The sequence below is a fragment of the Dicentrarchus labrax genome, unplaced genomic scaffold (genome assembly GCF_905237075.1).
Source record: "Dicentrarchus labrax unplaced genomic scaffold, dlabrax2021, whole genome shotgun sequence".
NCBI lineage: Eukaryota > Metazoa > Chordata > Actinopteri > Moronidae > Dicentrarchus > Dicentrarchus labrax.
In genome coordinates, this window is record NW_026136709.1 from 16,974,656 (window position 1) to 16,998,194 (window position 23,539).

Here is a 23,539-nt window from a genome sequence, read left to right on the forward strand (position 1 = left end):
ACAACCAATATTTTAACTACAGTCGTGAGCTGTGCTGTTTGGAGCCTATTGCTGATATTATAAAGTCTCATTCCTTCATTATAGCCGAATCTCTTAATTTAGCTAATTGGCTTTGTTATGATGATAACTAGATAATTCACTGGTGTAGAAGTTGTTCAGCAGCACTGCTGGGTTTATTATTGTTATCACAGTGTGGCAGCTGCATTTAGAGAATTGCCTCTGAGATGGTGGAAAAGTTTGAGTTGCTGTAAATGAAAATCAGACCATTTCAAGTCAGCAGGAAAGAAATTACTTTAATTTGATAACATCCAGAGTGAGAATTAACTGCTTAGAGACTATACCTCTAATTAAATCAAGTAAAAAATGTATGGCCTCATAATATCCACCCTCAAAATAAATGTGAAATTATACAGCAGATTATAATAATATAGTACTTTATCTGCAGCTTTATTTTGCCTCTAATACAAGCCACAGCGTCTTTCCTGTATGCTCAGATTGATCTTAATTCCAGATACTGAGGGCACAGGGTGGGGCTGTGCACAATGTGATCCATAATGGGTGAAATAATTGGTGAAAAGAGACTGGCTTGTCAAAATAACCACTGCGTTGCGAGGTTGATAAGCGAGAGGATGTGGACCTTCATCCAGAAGCAGGGCCAGCCAGCCAGCCAGCCAGAGGTAGAAACCAGCTAGAAAAAGCAGGCTTCCCCTTGGGCTTTCACATCAACCATCAAATGCTTGAGGTTTCTTAGGTCATGCCATTCACCAATTATTTGGATTTTATGTAAAGATGAAATGATTTTAGTTGGCGGAGGGGAGTTTAAAATGTAATGCATAAATATACTTGACAGGCAATGAGATCTTGCTGGCAAGGCTATTCAATAGTACGTTTTGTATGATGCTTTTATAAAAGGACTAGAAACCACTGCATGCCCTGTATGTTTAACAAGAAAAAGCCTATTCATCCTTGAATAAAAAGACACAATACACCAGGGCTTTATTCTTTATTTAAAAGCTGCGATATTCCATTTAAGAAAATCGATCATACAGTGGAAATGTGATTACATTTTTTTAATTCATTGCCAACAATGTGCGGTGTAACGAGGTTGTGTGGCCTTCAAACGCGTTTCCACATGGTTGGCTTGACTTCATCCACAAAATCCACTTTATTCAGAGGAAGAGCTGTTTTATGAAGGCCACAATACATTTAAAAAAGATGTTTTATTCACTTTTTATTAGGGTTTTTGTATCATACATTCAAAGCAAAATCATGCTTATTAAATCACTGATGACACGTAACCTTTTTGTAAAATGATCGCGTTGGTATTTTTTAAATAAATAAGTCAATGTTATTGTGCTTGTAAATTGACTTAACAGGAGTGCCAAGCACTCATCTGCACTTAAATATATCCGTAGAAGAAGGAGAAGAAGAAGAAGAAGAAGAAGAAGAAAGAGAAAACAACCCAATCACTAGATGTTGATTCAAATGGTTTTGAAATGATTGAATTGCTGGTTATGATGGGAAAAGACAAACTCCCTACAAACACTCAATCAGAGCCATACAAAATATAGTACAAAAAAAAAGACAACTTGATAGAGATGTTTTCAAAGATGCTTAAATACTTTGGATAACTGCTTGAAGGTCGAGGACATATTCACATAGGTTGAGGCTAATGTTGTAAAACACTGAGGTTGGCATCAATTGAAGGCCTGAATTTGTCATTGGTGCAGAGATGAATGAGCGAGATGAATCAGTGGGTAGACTTTTTGCGCTGAATTGACAACCAGTCACCACAATGCCACATTTTTGCCGCACTACAACCTCACCTTCACCAGCTTATTCAAAAGAAGTTCGTCCCTTTAACCACGAAACATCTTTTAAGCGTTCCCCGTGAAGATCAGTGTGACCTTGTCAATTTGTTTAGTATTGTGTTTCAGTAAAATTGTTAAAAAGTGATCTTTGGTTTGTCCACATTCCCAAGACTATTGTTGAGGTTTAAGTTTGCACACTTTCTTGCTTCAGAAAGATCCAGGTGCCCTTTCACATTAACTTGTTCCAGTAATTTTTAGTCAGGTGGTACTGTATTTTCCTTCCAGACAGTCATTTTGGTGAAAAACATCTCAGCGATATTTCATTTTTCTGACAGTTCTTTCTGCAAGATTTACTCGTCTTTGCACTCGACAAGCCTTTGTGTCAACAGTGAGGGCATCGTGCCATCTCGATATCTGCGGGGTCAAAGGGTGAGGGTCAAAGCAGCCTTTCGGACCTTTTAGGGCAGTCCACACTGCGGTGCACTGCTGAGAGATTCTGTTAGATAGGGATTGCTATGATATCCAATCGTCTGTGTCCTTTATTTTCCCTGCAGCCATCAGCAAGCTTATTATCATGTCCCTGTCTGCTCCGCTCCACTCTGCCCTCATAGCAAACAGGTCTAATTGTGTCTCGTAGCTGCAGGCTCAGAGCGGAGGGGGGGGGAGTGGGTTTAGATGAGTGATACTCAGTGATGTAAATGGCTGAATAATATGGCCCGAGCGTTTGTGGTGGAGCTCTATCTCTCAGCGGTAATCTAGGCCATCGGGGACCCGCCAGTATGCATCATCCCCCATCAATGAGCCTCTCCGCTGGTTGGTAATTTATTCACTGCTACAGCGGTTATTGATAAAGCACTTAAATACAAATTCCCCTTCTTTCCCAACTGCCCTCCTCTGCGCCGTGCGACGCTCTGTGTTGTAATATCACAGCGTGGTCTGTGTTGTCTGTTTATCTACTTATATTGTCTGTGTTGATCTAAGGTGTTCTCTGTGTTTTCTCTTTCTACTTTTCTGACTGTTGCTCTCCCAGGAGCTCGTGACGGTTCGGTCCAGTCTGACGCCAGCAGCAGTCCCTCTGAACTGAGTCAACTGGGCCAGTCCCACCCAGCATACCCAATGGGTCCACAGGTGAGTCAGGGGATCTGCAACAAAACGAAGCCAAACTTAAAACACTCTGTTTAATCAGTGATAATGTGAACACATAAGCTCAGATTTTGATTGAGGCAGGAAGTTTGCAGAAGAGGTATGATGCCTGTCCTCAGCTATAACAGTTGAGTCACCCTCTTTTATGTAAAACTCACAGAGGTCTGGAGAAAGTTAACATAAACATGTAAAGGAAACTGGCATAATAAGATGTTAGACACACAAATGTAAAAGAGTTTGTGCTCTTGGACCCAGTATTTTCAAGCAGCAGTGTCAGTTGTGTGCAGCCAAGGGTAACCGTGTCATATAGAAGCACACAAACAACAAAAGTTGGAGAAGAAGTTGCAAAAAGAATCAATTTATTATCTCTTGATCTGCCATTGTTGTTTGTCTGCCTATTTATTGCCCCTGAAAACTTCAAATCTTCAAAGTATTCCTTTAAAACATACGAACTATTGTCACATTTATTCACATGTAATACATTGATTCTTTTTTCCTCTAATTATACCGTCCATCTTGAGGCAGCCTTTGATTGGCTGTGAGTTTGGAAATGCCTGTCTTCTAAAAGAGGACTTCTTGTTTGATTTTGGTTGGTTATAAGTTCTTCACAGTCTTTTTAATGGCTTTAACTATTTTGACCCTATTTTTACTCATTTCAAACCTCTAAAAATTACTGCGAAACATTGAACAGATCTAGGGAAAAAGCTGCCAGCCTCATCTGGTTTCAAACACCTGCTCCACACCTAGAGGAGTTAAGAAGGAAAGGGACACTGGTATATAATACTTATATCAAATCCAGTGAAAAAATGTGTTATTGTAAGTAGGTCAAAATGCCTCCATCTGACTGTGTTGACCGTCCCTCATCAAATAACCTTAATATAGGAACAATGTAGACTGTATGAAATCAAAATTCCCGTTTTAAGCACTTTCTGAGTTTCTGTGCTGAACAATCTCCACTGGTTTGACTGTAGCAGTCTCACACCGTAACCATCAGTGTGTGATACAGTAATGATGATAAATGATCGGACAAACCGGGGCCGGGTGCATGAGAAGTCAAGGGAGGACCGAGTTCTCTGATTGGTTGGCTTAAGTATCCTTCTTTTTGATGATGAGCGGTCCGACGTTGTCTCCGGTCCCCTCGTTGTGTTTGTGGGCTCCGTCGCATTTTTCTGCCTCCATGAGAACACGCTGCTCTTTTTTTATCCATTCGATGACCACTGCTGCACACGTGGAGAATGAAAGCACTCGAAAGAGCCAATCTAAGTTTGTAGTGAGTAATTTGAAAGATTGACAGTTTACTCTGATCACAGCCATAATGGGAGTTACATTAAAGTGTTTGCATGGCCGTTTCAGTAATAAAATCACTGTCTTAGTCTTGTTACATTCACATCCTCTCAGTGCATGTGGTGAGTGAAACCAAAAACATAAAACACCCTCACTGACGCTGAATAATTTTCAGCTAAAATGTGAAATCGTAAAGTATTTTGTCATCACACATCATCTTCACATGTAATTGAGTTGTGGCACTAATGAGCTGATAATACCGGCCTTGTCAAAACAAGCAGGGGAGCAAAGAGCCCGAGCCTGCAGCCCTGTTAATAGCTCAATCAGGAATTGTCCTATCTGATTGGATTTATTGGCCTGGTGGCTCGGCGATGTTTAATGAACATCTATCTCATTAGTGTTGCTCAATGTCACCGCTCAACACGCACAAGCACACACACAGAGAGCGTCAGGTTTCCTCCACCCTCTTTAATAAGGCCATTCTCTCTGCACTCAGTGTTACTCAATGACAGTCAATCCTCATCAGGATAAACAAAAGAGGAAACACGAGAGGGGGGGAGAGCCGTTTCAGTTCTGTCGGGCAGGTTTGTGGGGAGAGAAATCCCCAGTGAAAGTCAATCTGCTGCAAGTGGAGATAAAAAATGAGCTTAATTAAAAGCACTTTTCTGATTACAGATACCCTCGCTGGTCAAAGCCACTGTTTGGGTAATAGATAAGAAATAAACACAAAAGAGAAGGCATCTCGAGCAGGCAGCAGTTAGAGTCTGAGCCTCAGCAGGCGGCTCTCAACAGTCACCATCTAATATATTAATGCTGTCAGTACAGTCACTGTGAAGCTAACACTTTTCAGAAACAAAGGCGCTCCGCATGCCATACCCAATTCTCTTGTTCCAGGATCAATATGTTTTGATAGATTCTCGCTCCAGAGCCGGATATTGTTCGAACAACCATTATCCGATGGTAGTTTACCCAACATGAATCCACCTTCCTTCTGTTTCCCACTCGCAGTTAGGATGACAAAAGTCTGCTATCTGGGTGATTATGGGCAATTTCTCAGTGCCAGAGCTGCCAAGCAGATAGAAGGGCCTATTCTCCCCTGATGGGCAGAGAGGCTGGGTACCACATCCAGTCCTGAGCAGGGCTGCTTCCCCATTCAGATCCCAACACACACCCAGTCTGTGCATCCGTGTGGCCCCTAGGAGAGCGCTTCTCAACACGCAGCTGTCAGGCCTGCCAAGCAAACTGTACAACAGCTTTTCCAACAGCACCTATGGAGAGGAGGAGTGAGAGTTTCAGGCAAAAAGGCAAAAGGTGCTTGAAACTGCTTGTAAATCTAGATGAGTGATGCTGGAGATTCCCGTAGTAAAAGCTTGCTGTGTGGCTGCAGAGTTGAGCTAATTATATTCACTCTAAATTTATTCTTATCTCTGATTTTGATGTGTGCACATACAGCGTTCTCACCTCAGATGAAGATAATAATCAGTCTTAAACTGGCACAACAAACAGCCTAAAGACTAAGAACTCTTCCTTAAACAAAAAAAATCTCTTTAAAAAAGTGTTCTCTCTGCTGCTTGTGTGCCTAACAGCTGCCTGTTTCTCTAAAGCTGCCTGTAATGATAAATAAATCAGGGCTACATCTGATAATTGCAGGATTGTCTTTTAATGTTATTCCCTTATATGTGAGGCTGTCTTTGCTGTCAAGCCTGGCAATCTCATTTTGTTTGACTCCGAGATGAAATGTTCAAAGAGTGTCTTTGATTATATGCTGCTTCAAATCAAGATTACATTTAGTTTAAAATGCGAGATTAAACATATGTCACTTGCAGCTAACAAACGGGTTGCCTTTGTTATTGTCCTTTGAGGATTCTTTGAGCTCCCGAATTATTAATTCATTTTTTAAAGTTAATGGCAAATGTCATTTTGAATGCTCTCAGAAGCGTCAGATATTGTCATTTGTTATGTACTGTTGTTGCGTATCAAAGCCAATGTTGAGAAAGAGGAATCCTATAGCGTGTGTGTGATTACTCTTGCCAGCAACAATCGTCACTCTGTGCCTTTTTATTCTTTTAACAGCTTAGAAACACAAACAGGTATTCATTCGTCTCTCACTGCAGATATTTCACCCTGAGATCTCTCCATGCTCTGTGGCTTTAAACCCACATGACCTCGTACCTCTTAAACTGTGATCACATGTATGTCGGAGTAGGTGCAGGCATTCTACACCATGCAGGGTTATCACAGTGACACGCCTGTCACCCAGGAGCACCAGGCTTGGGAGCATGGTGGGGTCTTCGCACCAGTCAGCCCGCTCCGCATCCTGTGCAAGCTGCAGACACACCATGCAAAACAGAAGCAGATAGCTGACAATTGGAGTTAAAGGCTTGTGAACGTAAGTCACAGAGTCAACACAGTGCAGCCAGGCTTACCTAGCAACGTCTAAAGGCTGCTTTACTGTGGACGCAACACAAGCTGACAATGTACTTTTATTAAATTTTATTCCAAACAATTCAATTCGATGTTTAAACAGTAATTTTGTTGGATTTTGCAGCATCTTCGGTATCTCCTGTCTCGTACCTCGTGTGTAAATTCAGTTTGACATGCTCAAACGCTGACATAATTTGAAAAGGGTTTTATCAGAATGAATGAAATTTAAGATGTCATTCCCTGCGTATTCATGGAGATTTCAGCCACGGTACAAACCTTCCCACTTGTGGCTCAAAGCTCTTAAAAGAAAAAAAGGTGTATTTCCAAACCCACTTCCTCGGAAAATACATTTGACGAGATCTTCTACTGTGTAAAATATCTCGGAGCGATACTTCTGATAACGTATCTTTTCCTCTTTGGGTATGACTGCACAGATTCCGCTTTAGCTAATATGAATGAATGGATACATGAAGAGACGAGAGTGATGTGTTATATCCCTCATCAAAAGAGTGAAGTACTGCTACTTTCTTTTTTTCCCCGAAAAGCACTGTGTATTTCAGGCACATTTCTGTGGTACCACAGATTTGTTCAATGGGATGAAACATAAATCACTCTGCATCTCTGTGAAAGAAAAAATGTGCAGCTCTTTCACAAAGATAGGATTTGATCTCTGTCAGTACCAACGGCAGTGTGTTTTTACTGTCAGTCTGTGACACAGCAAAGCCTAGAATTAATCTGCAAAACAACTGCATTCGTCAGAAAACATTGATTAGTGATACAGTCGCTACTGCTGTACTTGTCTCAATTAAGCATCCCAGGATAGAAAATAGTGTAAATACATCAACTAAATGGGATGCCTTTAGGAGTGTTCAACAACACACAAGTAATGACAGGTGATAATTCAGTTATTGACTACAGAGTAATCTTATGTCATCATTCTACAAAATTCTGGGATTAATGATTTTGAGCAAGCTGTAGTTAAAAACAAAATAAACTTGAGTTTGGTCTCATGTGATAACTTACAGTGATTCTTCATGATTTAAACCAGCGTTACGTACAAGAGTACATTAATGGTATTTTGCCTTAATGTTAGATGTTACTGTAATCGACTACATTACCTAATATTGTTTTCGTATTAGAGGAAACACTTTATATTTACATTTAACTTTGGGCATGTTTAGCTTCTGTAATGTGACATATTTTCGCACGTGGATGAGTTTTAGTTACTAGAGAGCTAAAAAGAGGGGCGTGTCTTAGTGAAAACGGTGACACACAGTACCAAACTGTGGAGGGAGCTGCAGACGATCGTTGGCCTCCACGTACGCCTCCCTCACCTGAGCTGTTAAACTAGGAATCAGGAAATATTTAGCATGTAATGAGACAGGTAACTGAACAATAAACACAAGAACACAGGATTAGAAGTTATTTCTAATCTGTATTTGTATTTGTATAAAATGTGAGATAGTTGAGAATTTACTTTCATATAATTTTCTTTTATGTACCTCAAATATGGTAATGTAATTTGTCTGTCATTAAAAGTAATCACATTACAAGCAGTAATGTAATTTAGCTTACAGTATAAGAAGGACCAAAATGTTCAGGACGACACAATAAAGATATATTTGGTCATATAAAAACCGTCTATAATGATAAACTACCCATCTGTGCTTATATAACCAATGATGCTATGCATGTGTGTTTCAGTCTCTCCTGGTGGCCCAGCAGCTGGCCAACGCAGTAGGCGGCGTAATGTCCGGGGCCACGCCAGGCATGAACCAGCCCATCCTCATCCCCTTCAACGCAGGCGGACACCTGGGCGGGCAGCAGGGCCTTGTTCTCTCTCTGCCCACAGCCAACATCCAGAGCCTGGTGGCTGCTGCTGCTGCAGGGGGCATCATGACGCTCCCCCTCCAGAACCTGCAAGGTAAGAAAGAGGGCCAAGTAGAAATACAGTTATTGAAAAAAACCCGTTGACAAAACAGGGTCAACATGATATCCCAGAAAGAAAGTCGCAAATAATTCTTCTACTGTAGGAAGCTGATGGATGTTCTGAAAAGACTCACGGTCATGTAACACTAATGAAGGTTTTTCTGTATTATACATATGGAACACATCATAGAACATGAGACACCAGGAACTATTAGCAATAAATACAACAAACATTGATCCCAACAACAGTTTGTTTTACGTTCATTTTATTACATGGAACTGTTTGTTTTTTTGTTTTGTTTTTCTTTAATAAAATGCTTTGCAAAGCTTTTGAGCAGGTAAGAATCCTTCAGGGGTTTGTATCCCAAAAAGCCGCTATCCTCAACTTGCCCAGAGGAACAACCGTATTAATTACAGGTCAACGTTTTGCAGTGCAGCGCAAAAGCACTTTATGCCTCTTTCCTGTGCATAAGAGTGCACTGTACTTCACTTTTTTATCTCTTTTCCACCTCATCTGTCCATCCACATGGCTGTACTTATCTTTGCCTTTTAAACTTTAATGCCCAAGTGTTCTCTTTTGATCATAGTTGTAAATGGTTTTCATTTTAATGTTTAAAACATTGTCTCTTTTATACCATTAGATTGAGGGATGGATGGGGAAACCGTCAGTCATGAATCTTGGATGAGAGAGCTGCACTAATGTAAAAAGATGCCAGGCTACATGTAAAGCAGTGTGTTTTTAGGATGGAGATTACAATAATGCCAGTGCAGCACAAAGTGCAGGGGAAGGCTCCCTTCATATGGGGAAATGGATGGACAGATGCCCTGAGTGAGGAAATGTGAAGGTAGAAGCCTAATGGACACAAACATGCATAAATAACAGCAGCCACCGCTGTGGGCAGAGCTTTTAATAAACCCACATCTATCCAGTGAGCCCTTCAATGTATCCATCAGTAGTGGACGATAATGGGCCCAGCAGGCCAGTCTGACTCACACTTCAACAGATCTTACTCCTGGCGCATGAGGGACAACCCAGAGGCCTCAGTGATCTGATGAACTGATCGACAAACACATTGTCAGGGTGTCAGAACGCCAAAACAAACACCTCTCAGTCATCCTTATTGTCCACTACTAAACAAACCAACAGGCAGTCTGAAATCCAGTGTTCTCATAAAATTCTCCATCTATGAAAGATAGCAAAAAAAAAAACTGTTGTGGAGAAATGCCTCTGTGGCAGATCTTTTTTTAAGCGTGCGGACTGACAGACTGCCTGTTCGCACGTCCTCTTATCTGAAGGGGATGCATTGAAGGGACCTCCATGGAGAGAAAGTGACACAAGTCACGAGTGAAGCTAAATGTCTTGACTGTGTCCGGGCCCCTCTGGCCACGCAGCGCTCCTCCACTCTCCCCTGTCTGAGTTCATCACAGCTCCGCTGAATGAGGCCTGCTGGCACAGCACCTCTGTCAGACAACTGCAACTCTAGCCTCTGCCCCTGCGTCCCCCACGCTTCCCCTCCCTTCCCCTCCGGGTCTCCAGGCCTGATTAATCACACATATAATACAGCGCTGCGCTGTCGCCAGGGAGCAGTCAGCTCATTTCACGACCTCAGGAGCAAGTGTGCTTTACAGCACTCACGCTGCTAGCTAATTAGCGTCAGATCAGACACAAGACAACTGTGAGGCACAGTAATGAGACTCCAGGAGGAGCCCAGCCAATGGCTGTATTTAAATGTAATGAGGCGGCTAATGACCAACTAATAAGGCTGTTTGTCTTGGGGAATGGGCGGTTGAGGGTGGAGGAATTGTATTCTATGAGACTACAAGCCGACATGCTTATACTGTAGTCTCTTTGTAAGAATGAAATGTTTAATAATCAGTTATATTAGATACAAATTAGGTTGTTCAGTCCAATTTGTTCTTGCATTTCGTACATTTTCATATTCAGCTTTAATGAGGGATATTAAATGAAAAGACGAAATCAGAACAAACAGGGACAACAGCATCTTTGATCACAGGTTTTGATCATGCTAATCAAAGCTGGCGCTGTGAGAATAAATGTTGACAGAAGAGAACCGGCTGGACTGCTGTGAGCTTTAGGAGGGCAGCTCTCTCAGACTGTGATGAATAACTATCACTGTAATGGGGTTGTGCTATAAAGTTGGAGCGGTTGCTTAAATAAAACTGAGCAGCATCTTGTGGCAGACTCAGTAAACACAGGCACCAGTGTAACTGGTTATTTGTCAGAATGATTTATGCCTGCAAACATGCAGTAAAAACAAATTCCCAATGAAACTAAACAAGGGAGAAAGTTATCTTTTGTGACAGAGTGCACACAATTCTAGCTGACTTCACAGAGGCAAAAACTAGGTTGGGTCATGCTAGAGGTCTGTAAATATGACGGCTCATAAGAATAAAAAAATAAATCATACATGATTTTCACAATTTCGAATATAAGTACGTACAGCTGATGCAGGCAAAACGTGCAGATTATTGTTGTTCGATATAATGCTAACTTTCTGCTGCATTTTTAATAGGTTTAGATTTCACGTGATTTTATAACAAGCAAAGCATGATTACCATACTTGTAAAACTAGTTGTATCAAAGCACTGTACATGCAATGCCCAATGGGAGGAAGCAGAACAAAGTCTCATCTGTCTACTCCTCTTCTCTATGACTCACTCAAAGGTAATGCAAGAAGCTAGTTTACTGGAGCTCTTTCATATTAATAAGCATATCCCATCTTATTTGCTCTCAGCAGAAAGCCAGGCAGCGCATCACATCAGAGAACTGAGTTCTAATGGTGAGGTGAGAGCATTGTTCCTCTGTACTCGTCCGCAGGAAACACAAAACAGCACTCAAGCTTCCCGATAAAGGTCGACATCCCACTCACCTGCAGTAATGAGACCCGATGTCAATGCCAATCAAAGGCATGTCTGCCGTTTTTTGATGAAAACGCTCAGCGGTGTCGTTCGCCGGTTGCGGGTGTTGGCATGATACAAATTAGGGAAATCACTGTGCTCATTACACCACCAAAGGGTGGGCTCCTGGGGGGGGAAGAACCAAATGTTTCCACACTAGTTAGATATGTCAGACTGCATCTCTTCTGCCTCAGCTGACTGCTGCTCCTTTAAGAGGTTAGATCACCGGGCCGGGCCACTGACTTAACCTCTGTGTGCTGTGGGAATGCCTCTGTGTCCCTTTACCCATTATATTATCGGAGATGGAGAATTCAAAGCATCCTTTTTGGGCTTGTTATAGCTGCACCGGTTGCTCATTGTGGGCTTCTTTTTCTCATGTGTGTATTTGTCGAATCATTTTGGGATGAGGAAAGAAATAAGCCATTGTTTTTGTGCACATTCAGCCAGTAGAGGAGTACATTAAGAGGACCCAGTGCAAGCAGTCCACATTTCCTCACATCAACATCTGCCATCTTAACACAATAGAGGCCAAACCCATCCCTTCTCCCTTATCGCTGTTTAATTTGAGGTGTTCTCAAGCAGTATGTATTCCACGTCGTCCTTTAATGATTTAACTTTGCTGTGGTTGTAAGATGAGTCGCAGGGGAGAGAGCTGCATTAAATAAATAACAGTGATAAAATGTAGACCTCATACATTTCAAAGCTAATGCAACTAGCGGTGCAATAGGAGCAGCTGCACACAGTCCTGGAGCGGTAATTTGATTGATTTGTTGTGACAGCAGCCAAATAATTGAGAGTGAGAGGTGCTGCTGGAGATGAAGCGCAGGCAGAGGCAGGTTCGCCAGGCAGTCCCAGCAGATATGGCACCCGGGTTCTCATCTCTGCCATTGATATCTGCCAGTGGTTTATTGTTTGTCTTCAATAAGCAGCTTGGAAACGTGTGGGGTTACTGGCTTTGTGACAGTTTGGCGACGGAAAGGAGAAAAAAATCACCAATCAAAATGTACAGAGGAGCGATGAGAGGGTTCGAATCAAACACACACGATTTACACTCGGGATGATGCGCAGGTTTACTGTACATGCACACACAGACACTCCCATGAGACTCATGATTTATACTCTGATGTCTTTTTTGAAGTGGAGATGTAAGTAAATTTTACCCCCTGTTGTTTCACTTGTTGCAGACACGCTGATGATTTGTTCTGAATTCACGTTACATATATTTCATAATTGCACAAAAATAACAGTACAAATTATTCACGTTGTATTTGAATATACAGTAGGTTTTTTTTTATGTATGCATCCCAAGATATTTATATTTTATATAAATATATATATATATCTTTTCTGTTTACAGTTGTACTGTTTGTCTTAACCTTCTGGCTCTTGACTCATGTTTTGTTTCTGTGGATGGTGGCAGTGTCACTCTGGCTCAGCCATGCCACAGGACAGCACGCTGCCAGAGCCTGAAATAGAAAGAAAGAAAAGAAAAAGGGGGGGAGGATGAGTCTTTATGGCGGTGTGGAGGAGGACAATAATATTGTTAATCAGATGTGGCTGTGTCTGCTCCTCCACAGCAAACCCTGACATCTGCCCTCACTGGTAAACACTGAGGGAGGCTTTTTGCAAACCTCCTGCCATAAACACACATACAAGACGGTCTCTCGACATTACACACTGTTGCTGTTTGCTGCACCGTGAATGCAGAGAGTGTAATGCATTTATTTAAGTGGATTTTGTCGTAGAAGTGTAGTAGGCGAGGATAGGTTTCCCAATTAGAAGTCTGAATGTTAATATGACAAATTCTCAAATTAGCTTCCAATTACATGAATGATTAGGAACATGTAAAATTGTTCCATTTTAATCCAGCTGTTTTCTATTCCCTTAGCTCCTGAGCTATAACAGATTACCTTCTGCCTGGTGTAATTAAGTTTTTAATGTGAAACATGCACGTGCGTTTTGTCTTCTCAACCAAATTAACAGTTTACTTGAAAAATATTACAAGTTATGTGAGCATTTTTTAAATAAAAGCTCAATTATCTGAAGCTTTGCTAAAATCGTCTGCACGCTGATATCCTTAATAACTATTCAGTATCTAAGATTGTTGCATATATTGATTGGATATCCCCCAACAATCATGCACAATCAATACAGTTAATCTTTTCATCATCACATAATCAGCATATTGTTCCTGTTGAGTAGACCAGTCGATCACAAGTCTTAGGGAGCACTGAATCTGATATAAATTACAATACATAATGCTGTATTGTTTTCATGATATTTCAACACTTGTAAAACGCTTCCAGTAAATGCCTTGACCACTTGGCCCTGGAGTTGTTTTGTAGAAATTACATCTCACTTTTTCTTTTTTTTTTCCTCTCCCTTTTCCTGGCCAGACTGTTTCCGAAAGATTTGCTAAAGGTCTGCCATATTGCTGAGGCGCAATTCAGAAGCTTTCAGCAACAATCTGTAGTCAAGCATTTTAAATGAAAATTGATTTGTGATTTACATGGTCAGTGAGGGGAAAATGAACTTATGAAATGTTGTAAATGAAATATTAGACAAGGTGCAGTGGGAGAGAGCAGACAGAGATGGTAATCTTGTGGAACTGGAATTCCCGCCTGGCAGAACTGGGTGACATTTTACATTTATCTGTGTTCTGCATGAATTGTAATGTTAATGGTAATTTTATGGGACTGAACCGGAATGAAAATGGTGTTATCACCGATTGCTTCAAATGTGGAATTGTGTAAAGTAGCACAGCTGCATCCTTTATTTCCCATTCCCCAGCAATGTGAGTTATTGCATGATCTGTTCTCTGAGGTTGAATGTGTGTATTCAGCCTGTTTTTATCAGTCGGTTCTACTCACAGCGCCTTATATCACACACCTTTGCCACAGGATGAAATACACAAACTGCTTTATTTTGATATTAGTATAAATGCCACATTTCTATGTGAATGTTTCTCACATTTATTCAGCAGGTCTTTGTTTTTGTTAGTGAGTCCCTGTGAATTTGCATCACAGGTACTATGTATGAAAGATTGAATAGGATGTTAATGGCCGTTTCCTCTCATTGTATTGTTGGCATGACTTTGTTATATTAATTTTTTTGTGTCTAGAGGAATGTTTTCATATAAATAATCTACTTAAAGTGCAGTAAAAAATGTGATATATCCTCACTTTCAATATAACTGTATATAACATTATAATGTAAACTAACATATTGTCAATATGGATCTATCACAGACTTAATAATACAAGCAAATCAATGTAGCATTACGCTACAATCAATACTGCTTACACTCAGACCAGATGTTCTAATTTTGATCGATACCTTGTGCAGTGAATGTTTCCTATTCCCACTCTGGCCGTGTGCAGCATGTATGGATTTTCATAGAGCTCACTCTTCCATGTTTGAAAGCAAAAAGAACCAAAGAAAGAACAAACAAAGTGATCCTGCAGCAGCAGAAGCTGTGGGAGTCTGGGAGCCAGCCTGGATCACACAGAGGTCATTTTTAAACACGGCTCTCCAGTTCCCCGTCTGTGAAACCAAAGAGTCCGCGGTGACATTTGTCAGCAGATGGTATGGAACCAAACCCCTCACCAGCCGGGACGTCTCAGCTCCTGCTAAAAGCTATCTGTGGTTACTAATTGCTGACCAGGGCCTAATTACCTTAATTAATGGTCGAGGTATCTGGGGGCCAGATTTGTGGGGGCTTTTATCAGTATCAGTGCAGCTTAAAAGGTCCCGTAGGAGGCCTGAGGAGCGTGTAAGTCCCGTGGGTGCTATTTCTAGACTAACTGCAGACACATCACAGATGGATCCTGTGGCATCAGTACAGGACGGCATGTTTGGAGAGAGATATCTGTTACTTACAGATCATAAGTAAGCCTCACCAAGAACATATCAGGCTAGAGAGGGGGGAAAAAAGGCTTTTCCTGCCTCTCTTTCTGAATATATTTTCTACTTCTCTCTCTCCTACACGCGAGCCTGTTTCCTGAATTACACTGCCGTAATTCACAATGACAAAGTAGACTTAGCACCTTTTTCCACAGACCGTGGGGGGTTTTGTTCAGTGAGCTCTCACTGTGAAATTAGCCCTGGTACTTTCATTTTCCAGCTGCAGTGAAATGGTTAAAAGACACAGATCAGCCAGTATGAAAATAGAACTGATTCAACAAAATCTGCTGCTTCCCCTTGCTTGCTCCTCACCCATCCAGCAAAAAAAAAACCCTCCCTCCTCCCCTCCACCCCATTCTTCCTCTTACCCCACCTTTTTCTTTTTTCTCAGCTACTATCCCATCCTCACCCCCTCCCCCAACCCCGTCAGGCACCTTGTCCGCATCTGGAGAAGGCTTGTAAGTTTCGGGTGCATACATTTCTTTTGATGATATATTGTCCCGGTGCGGAATTTCATTTACTGCCGCTGCCCTTTGCTGAACCTGTTGCTAGTCAGTGAGCACGATAAGCGTATAAGTAGCATGCTACTTCATTCATCATACATCGTTCTGGGCTCTCAAATATCTCATATGCGATTCAGGAAGAAACTACTAAACCGGCACAAAGGATCCCACCAGGATCAGCTGAGGTTCCATTAAACACTGTGTACAAAATAGCGCACACTTGGTAGTTATTATCAAATACACATTTTCAGCGTTGCATGTACAAAACATTAGCCTTCATTTCGTGGTGTACACGTTGTTTATGTAGCAGTGGGAAAATGTATCTCAAGTGCGGTGCTCGTGTAGTACATAATTCCATTCACATTGCATTTTGAATGCATGCATTTTGAAATCTGTTTTTTCCCTCAATCATAGTGGCTGCTCTGTGTTGTATTAAACAGCATTAATAATCACAAGAGGCTCAGTGTCACTCAGAAGTCTCCACATCACTAAGGCAGACAGTGTTGTGCTGCTGGGCATGTTGTGCTGTGTGAAAGTGCTTACACGCTCCCTCAGACAACCAAAGGGAATAATTAAAGACAGAAGATGGAGGCAGAAGAATGGAAAGCAAATCCCATTGTTTGGGGTTATTTCATCCCACTGAATTTCTTTTTCTCACTTTCTTTTCGTTCTCTTCTCACATTCCTCCCCAAATGCACTGTGGGTATGTGGCACGCTATCAAAAGCATATGTAAGCGAAGCAGCGCAGAACAAAAGCCCTATGATGTCCTCCTCATGCCCACATTGTCTTTTGATTATTCTACAATCATTTTATATCTGTGTAAGTTGGAAAGGAAGGGAAGGCTTAATAACCCCATAATATACAATACTTTAGCTGCTCAGAAACCGCAACGCAAGACGTGATTTAGACGATTTGAAAACAAGCTTGCTTATTCATGATTTGTTCTCGTTTTCTCTAATGGCGTAATTTCTTCAAGCCCTCAATATCCGAGCTGTTACCAAAATAATCCACAATGAAATTCAAATTTAAGGTGAACTAGACTATTAGGCCAACTCTACTCCACTCCATTTCCAGAGCAGTAAATGTAGCCCCTCAATCTCTCGCAGCTTTTACTGTCAGTCAGAGAGCACTCAGTCATCTCCGTGCATCAGGCCCGCAATATTGATTTTTCCACCCACTGAAACAGCCGCATGAACATAAATTTTGCATGAGGCTTTTACTCGCGGCCTCTGCTTTGGTCTGACGACACATGATGGGACCATGAACACGCTGTAATAACCCAGTCTGTCCTGCCAGGCAGACAGGCTCTTTTTTCTTAAAGAAGGGAGGGGGTCCGGCAGCTTCTGGACTCTGAAGGACAAAAGCGAAGGACCCCTTACTGGGCACCACAGTGCTACACAGTGTCCACATAGTATGAAATCAGAGTGAAACCATGTCCAAAAACAGGGAAAGCTCTCAGTGTATACATGAGATGTAGCTGGTTTGGTTTTGTTCTGAGGTGTTGGCGATAACAGTATAGTTAGATTTAATTAAATCATTTCTTTTAATGTGATTTCTTGAAAATGTAAAGCATTGAAACTTCTAGAAAATGCATAAAAAACAATGAATTAACTACATCTTGAGGTTTCTAATCATAAATCTTTCAAATGCTTCATGTAATTGAATAAGGTTTTGTCCCAAAGAACTACATCTGCAAAGATTTTTAGTTTTAGACCTACATAAAAACAGATGCCTTGTGCCCTGGAGGGCCAAGTGTTTGCAGATTTTTCTTAAAATCAGACACTGCACCAACTAATTTTACTGATTAACAAACCCTGGAGTAGAGAGAGTTCAGCTAAGCTAGGAAATTAACTTTTGTAGTCTAACTCATTAGCACATATTTTGATCGCACAGGTTGGTATTAAAAAGTAGAAAAGGCTACAATTTAGAGTAATCATTATATGTTTTCTCTCAGGAAGGAAATCATGAAATTAAAATAGATCTTACTGTGACCCCCTGGAACTCTCTCAAGGGCCCCTAGAGGTCCCTGGACCACACTTTGAAAATCAATAACCTAGCGTAAGCAACACCAAAAGGGCAACATTATCGAGCACACAGGGATTTTCTTGTATGTGTAACATCTCCATGGAGAGGATTTGATTCTTTGAAATGCTTCCCCCAGAGTGAGAATTCTACAACACAGCTTGATATTGCCTTGCATCACAAAGTGAAAGCATTATCTCTGGATCCCTACAAGCGATGTGGTTTACTCTCTAAAACCCTGTGGCTCCGCGACTCCGCTCAAATCTTAACTGCCTATATTTTTTTTGTAGTCGCTGAGTTCCTCCTGCAGCAGGACTGAAACAGTGATATTGCCTGCTGTTGCTCTGAGTAATGTTTTTATTCAGTAGATCACCACTTCCTTTAACGTTTCATTTTCTCTATGTTTATTCCACCCGTTGCCAAGGCAGGAATCTGTTTTCCGTTCCTTTAACATGATTACCATTTGCATGGACTCACTGGTAACTCAAATGTGTGTTCCAGGTTGTGTTAAGAAAACCTGTGAAACCTTTGTTTGTCTTTAGCCGGTGAAATTCCAACTTTGCTTTGGGTGTGCCTTCCAATATTAAAATACATTAAACCATATTCAAATATGTTACTAGTACAGTGCATTTACTCATTGTACTTGTAAGTATGCATTTTAAATACATCTATTTTATGCCACTTTATACTTCTTCTTCACCACATTTCAGACATAGATATTGTACTTTTTTTTACCCCGCTGCATTTATTTGACAGCTGTAAGAATGAAACACAGTACACAGTAAAAAATGATCCAATTTGCATTATGAGTACTACTACGTTTGATACTTTAAGTATGTTTTTAAAGCAGGGATTTCACTTGTAATGGTGTATTTATATTGTAGTATTGCTACTTTTGCCACTGGTGATGAGCCAGTTAAGTGAACTTAAGTTGCTAAATATAAAATTTTGGTAATTTATTCATTGTCTTTGTTATTTATGAAGCAAATTCCAAAAGTTAACGTTAAATTCTCAACACATTGCTTGCAATTCTTTATTTTTTTTGTCTTTTTTCAACACACATTTGAGCCTAGTTGTAAAAGTTTATGGTTTATAGACTAAACAATATATAGAAAGAACACAACTGACAGATTGATGGTTAATTAAAGTAATTCATGTTTCGTGACATGTAACAAGTGACTAACGGTGATAAAAGTTAACAGTGGAAGTAAAGAAATGAGTGCAGAAGCAGTGATGTTATCCACTTCATCAGTGTACAAGTGCTCCGATCTAATCCGCAGAGTAAAAATGACCTTCCTTTGACCACCTTTGTAATTACCAGATCTCATAGAGTCTAAATCTCCTTACCTCCAGTGGAGTAATTATCAGTGTGACTCACTGAAAAGGCAATTGAGACAGTGGTTTATGGACTCCCATAGTGGAACGTGAGGCAGAGCAGTAATGGGGAGCTTTGTTTGTCCCCTCTCACCTCTCTTATTAGTGACTGACAGCTGTGTTTAGACTAGAGCAGTTGCTAAAAATACAAGGTGGCTCACATTGGACAATTTCATTACCTCCTGACAGGCTCCTCCGCAGCTTCTGATTAGCTCTTAATTTACAGCACTCCTAAATGATGGCAAAGACATTCAGACGGTATAACAGCAGTTAGGGATGATTTGAGTTGACATTTTTCTGTTCTCAGTTTAATTATGTATCTGAGCTGAGTAGAAAAAGGTGATGCACATATTCCAACTATGTGAACTACTTCAAAAAGCAATAACCTTATCTTTAAGAAAGTCATACAATGCACATATACTTATAATTGACTGATTTTACACAAAAGCCACTAAAGATTTTATTCATTTTTGTGAACTCAGTACATTTATGTTCAAGGTTTGTGGATTATGTTTTCCTTTTTGATGACCAGAAAACTTGAATTCGTTCGACATGAGATGATCTCTCGCCTTCTCCTGACCATACTTTATGCTGCATGGAGTACACACAGTTTGATGGTATGAAAGATAGTCCTTAGTCCTTTTGAGATTACTGTTACACTGCAGTCATTCTTCATGTTGGCCTTGGCTGGCCCTTTTCTAAGGGCTATAATATGATGAGCATTTGTTCACATTTGCTTTCTAGACAGCTTAAATGTATCAGTAGATGTTTCTGTATTTCTTTTAATGCCATAAATGTAGAGTATCAGTTAGTATGACATTAATCAGATATGTCATGTAGTGTGTATCAAGTATAACTCCAACTTGTGCAGTAGTCGAAACACTCATTGTGACATATACAGTACTGTGCGTTTGTGGTTAGTTTTCCAGCATTGATATCCTGGGTTGGTTGGTTCCTTAAATTTCACCTGAAGAAATGTAAAAAAAAACGTGCGTCCTGGCGACACCTGTACACAAACATGCACACACACCAACAATGTATAAGATAACTCATGGGGAAGAGTTGTAAACGTAGGTGTTGTGCATTGAGAGGAAAACAAGGAGTCAAGCTCGAATCAGCCCCAGAGAGAAAAGTGCCGTAATAGGGGGGTTGGCAGAGACTACTGAGATAGCGCTGGTAATGAGAGAGCAGGCTGCTCCCCCTCCCCACCCACCCCTTCACTTCTCAACCGCACAGGAAACAAAAATAGCATTTTGTCTGACGAATGAGCCGGCTTTGACCTAGCCTTTCGACCTCTGACAATCAGTCTCGCTTCGTCCTCCAGTACTTCAGAAGCCAGGGCCGGGACAGTCAAAGATAACAGTTGATTTCTTCTGTGGCACTAAAGCACAAAAAAAATAAAAAGAGCTCTGAAGAGAGATGGCAGACAGTTCTTCAAAGCACTGAGGTTGGAGGCCTCAGATTCTCAGTGCTGGTGTTTCATAGTCCCAAATGATTGTTGTTAAATGTCTAAATGGAGCACAAAATGCCACAGTTCAGCTTGTATCTGGTCATTTAGCTGCGTGACTCTCCTCTATGATCTGGCTCATTCCTCATTATAAACATTAACATAGGCAGAGTTGTGACAGCAGTGAAAGTGGGACCCGTGCTCCTACACCCCTCGGGCGTGATGACTAAGTGGGAGCGCTGCTTGCCTCGCAGTCGGAGGACTAGTGAATATGAAACACAACAAAGAGACAGTGGGAGATATAATGAGCACTATAGGATCCCGGCACCCTCTTGCCCTCTCTCCATCATAAGTGAAGCTCCCACTCTCATCCTTCGGCCCCGTGTCTGCTGGAGGAAGGAGCACAAACAATTAGCTGAGACAAGCCGTTTGGATTATGTGCTCAACCAAAGCAATCAGACAGCTGTGGTTAAAAGAATGAGCTTCAGAATGCCAGTTGCCCAGTTAGAGGGGAAGGGAGGGTCAGTGGTCCTGACAGTCTTAACAAGATGACAGAATTTATAAAGCACTGCTGTTAAAGAATATAGTACCTGCGGTGTAGCCCTTATAATAAGGCCACATGGGGCTTCTTCCATATTCCCTCTGTATTTGTTTTCTTTTGCCTCATATTTTTTGTTGTACCTCTTGTTCCTCGGCGTAATGGTTGGCGCTGCAGGAAATTCTCCAATCGTCTTTGATCTTCGCCTGGTTTCGATAATTTTCTGACAGAAATCTCATTTTATCCCCCTTTTGTTTTCTGTTGTCTTTGTTCCCTTTTATTCCATCTTTAAAATAGGGCTCAACATTTTGTCGTTTGCGTAGTTGCAAAAGGAAAAGAGCCGGGTCCTGTCAGGGGCTCAGCGCTTGCTAGACAACTTGCCCCAACATTTCAAGTGAGAATTGGACTCTCGCCGTTTGCACAGATGATATATAATTCATGGTGGGGGTGTGAGAGAGGTGTCAATGTGTCAGGAGGTAGAAGAAATGTAAAAGTGTACTGTTTACTGGCTTTTCTTTGGCTGTGCTTCGGCAGAGAGAGGAAAGAGGAGGATGATCTGATCTTCATCAAATGTTCATCTGTGCCTGTCCTGGAGTCGTAGTGGCCGCACTAATCAAAGACTTGTCTGCCCTGATGTTTTATTCATCTTTTATGAGGCAACCATACTTAAATTATTTAAGTGCATTGATTCTGTATGTATACAAGCTTGTCTACGCCCGTGTTCACAATTGTTTGGCTGCGTTATCAATAGATGTTCACAAACACGCTTTTGAACCAGCATTTGTTATTCAGTCCTTTGTGTTTTTCATTTTAATAGTGTGTAGTTTCTCATAATGCTGAAGATATTAGATTGAAGTGAGGGGTCTTTCATCATATAGATACATTATGTGTTGCAATTAGGGAGTTTGAACACAGGTAGAGGCATTTTTTATTTTATTTATATCATCGAGGAATTCCTGGAGAGAATCTGTTTCATTCAATTAGTTTTAGAGAGAGACAGTTGTAGAAAATACGCAATAAACTTGATTTTCATTAAGCATGATTGATTTTAAAAACTTTTTTTAATCATTAATTTTGAGAAGTATCTCAACCCTGCCTTTTCTCAGTTAAAGGGAATATTGTCTCAATATCTTTCTGCTTGGCAGTCTAGTGTGTGAAGTCCAGTCAAATATCAACAATCAGATTGTGTCTCGTCCCCTCCGAGTTTGTATCATGTTTTAATCCACAGAAAATCAGGTTGGATCCTGCCATGGTCATCTGTTGTATTCATGCTTTTGTTTTCTTTACAAAGCTGTGTAACATCACAGGGTCAAAGCCAACAGCACAAACTCAGATTAACTGTGGTAGTCATTGTAGGAACAATATATTCTAAAGTTTAGAGTCACCAGTTTGTTTGTTTTTTATTTTAAGCCTTTTGCATTTAGCGTGACCTGTGAGTAACCTTTTTGTGTCACTGAACACATACGACTGTTTTGCTATATAGAATATAGTTTCTTTCAAGGATTTTCTGACTTTAAAAAAAAAAGGCTGTCAAGATTTTTCTGTATGTGAGCAAAGGTATAAAAAACCTTTCTATCCACCAAATCTGTATGGAAACTCAGTTTGTCCTTTTTCTATTTAAGGAGCTGTGAAGGTCAGCTTAGATGATGTTTTTTAGCCCAATTCTCCACATATGGTATTACGGTTGACACCTTTAGTAGACATTATTTGTTGTCTGTGTTGTGGTATGGATTTCTACTGACATTCAAACACATTGTGTGTGTGTGGGTGAACTGATGAGCCACCAAACTCTGTATTCAGATGTTTTTGAGTGAACTACCATAGAAAATTACCATGAAGTTAGATATTTTTACATTTATTTGATATTTTTTGTATTATATCTGAGATGGACATTGTGAGTCCATGGGAGTATTTGCATTCTGGTGTGGCTGCAGCTTGGCTCAGCCAGAGTGTTCATCGTTTTTTTAAACAGCATAAAAATTTAAATGTAGAAATGAGGTTCTAATGGCGTGCCATTATTGGATCCAATTAGTTAATGGGTTTATTTCTGAAGTCTTCCAGTGAAGATGGATGTCTCTTTCCTATGAGATTTTAATCCATTAAACCAAAGATTCTGACATTCTCCAAGTGACAATGAAGACTTTTGGCTCCAGAGAGAGCAATTATATCAGTCAAGCTTGATAGCTTTGTCCTCCAACTAAATTAAATTCACTGACTCTATCATGCAGGGTAAAAGCCCTG

The 23,539-nt window shown here is 40.7% G+C and overlaps 1 protein-coding gene and 1 long non-coding RNA gene across 3 annotated transcripts in view; one reads left to right on the forward strand and one right to left on the reverse strand.

Annotated features, from left to right (window-relative positions):
- Positions 1–23,539, forward strand: part of pou6f2 (POU class 6 homeobox 2) — a 76,585-nt gene that overhangs the window by 19,862 nt on the left and 33,184 nt on the right. For both annotated transcript variants that reach the window (XM_051411233.1, XM_051411234.1), the window contains 2 exons: positions 2,842–2,939; positions 8,367–8,586. In XM_051411233.1, coding sequence (XP_051267193.1) covers positions 2,842–2,939; positions 8,367–8,586 — 318 coding nt within the window. The remainder of the gene's footprint in view (positions 1–2,841; positions 2,940–8,366; positions 8,587–23,539) is intronic.
- On the reverse strand, positions 8,496–14,990 carry LOC127369667 (uncharacterized). The gene is made up of 3 exons (XR_007886096.1): positions 14,847–14,990; positions 12,887–12,976; positions 8,496–8,579 (listed from the first exon to the last, which is right to left on the reverse strand). It is a non-coding gene; the product is annotated as an uncharacterized LOC127369667 (long non-coding RNA).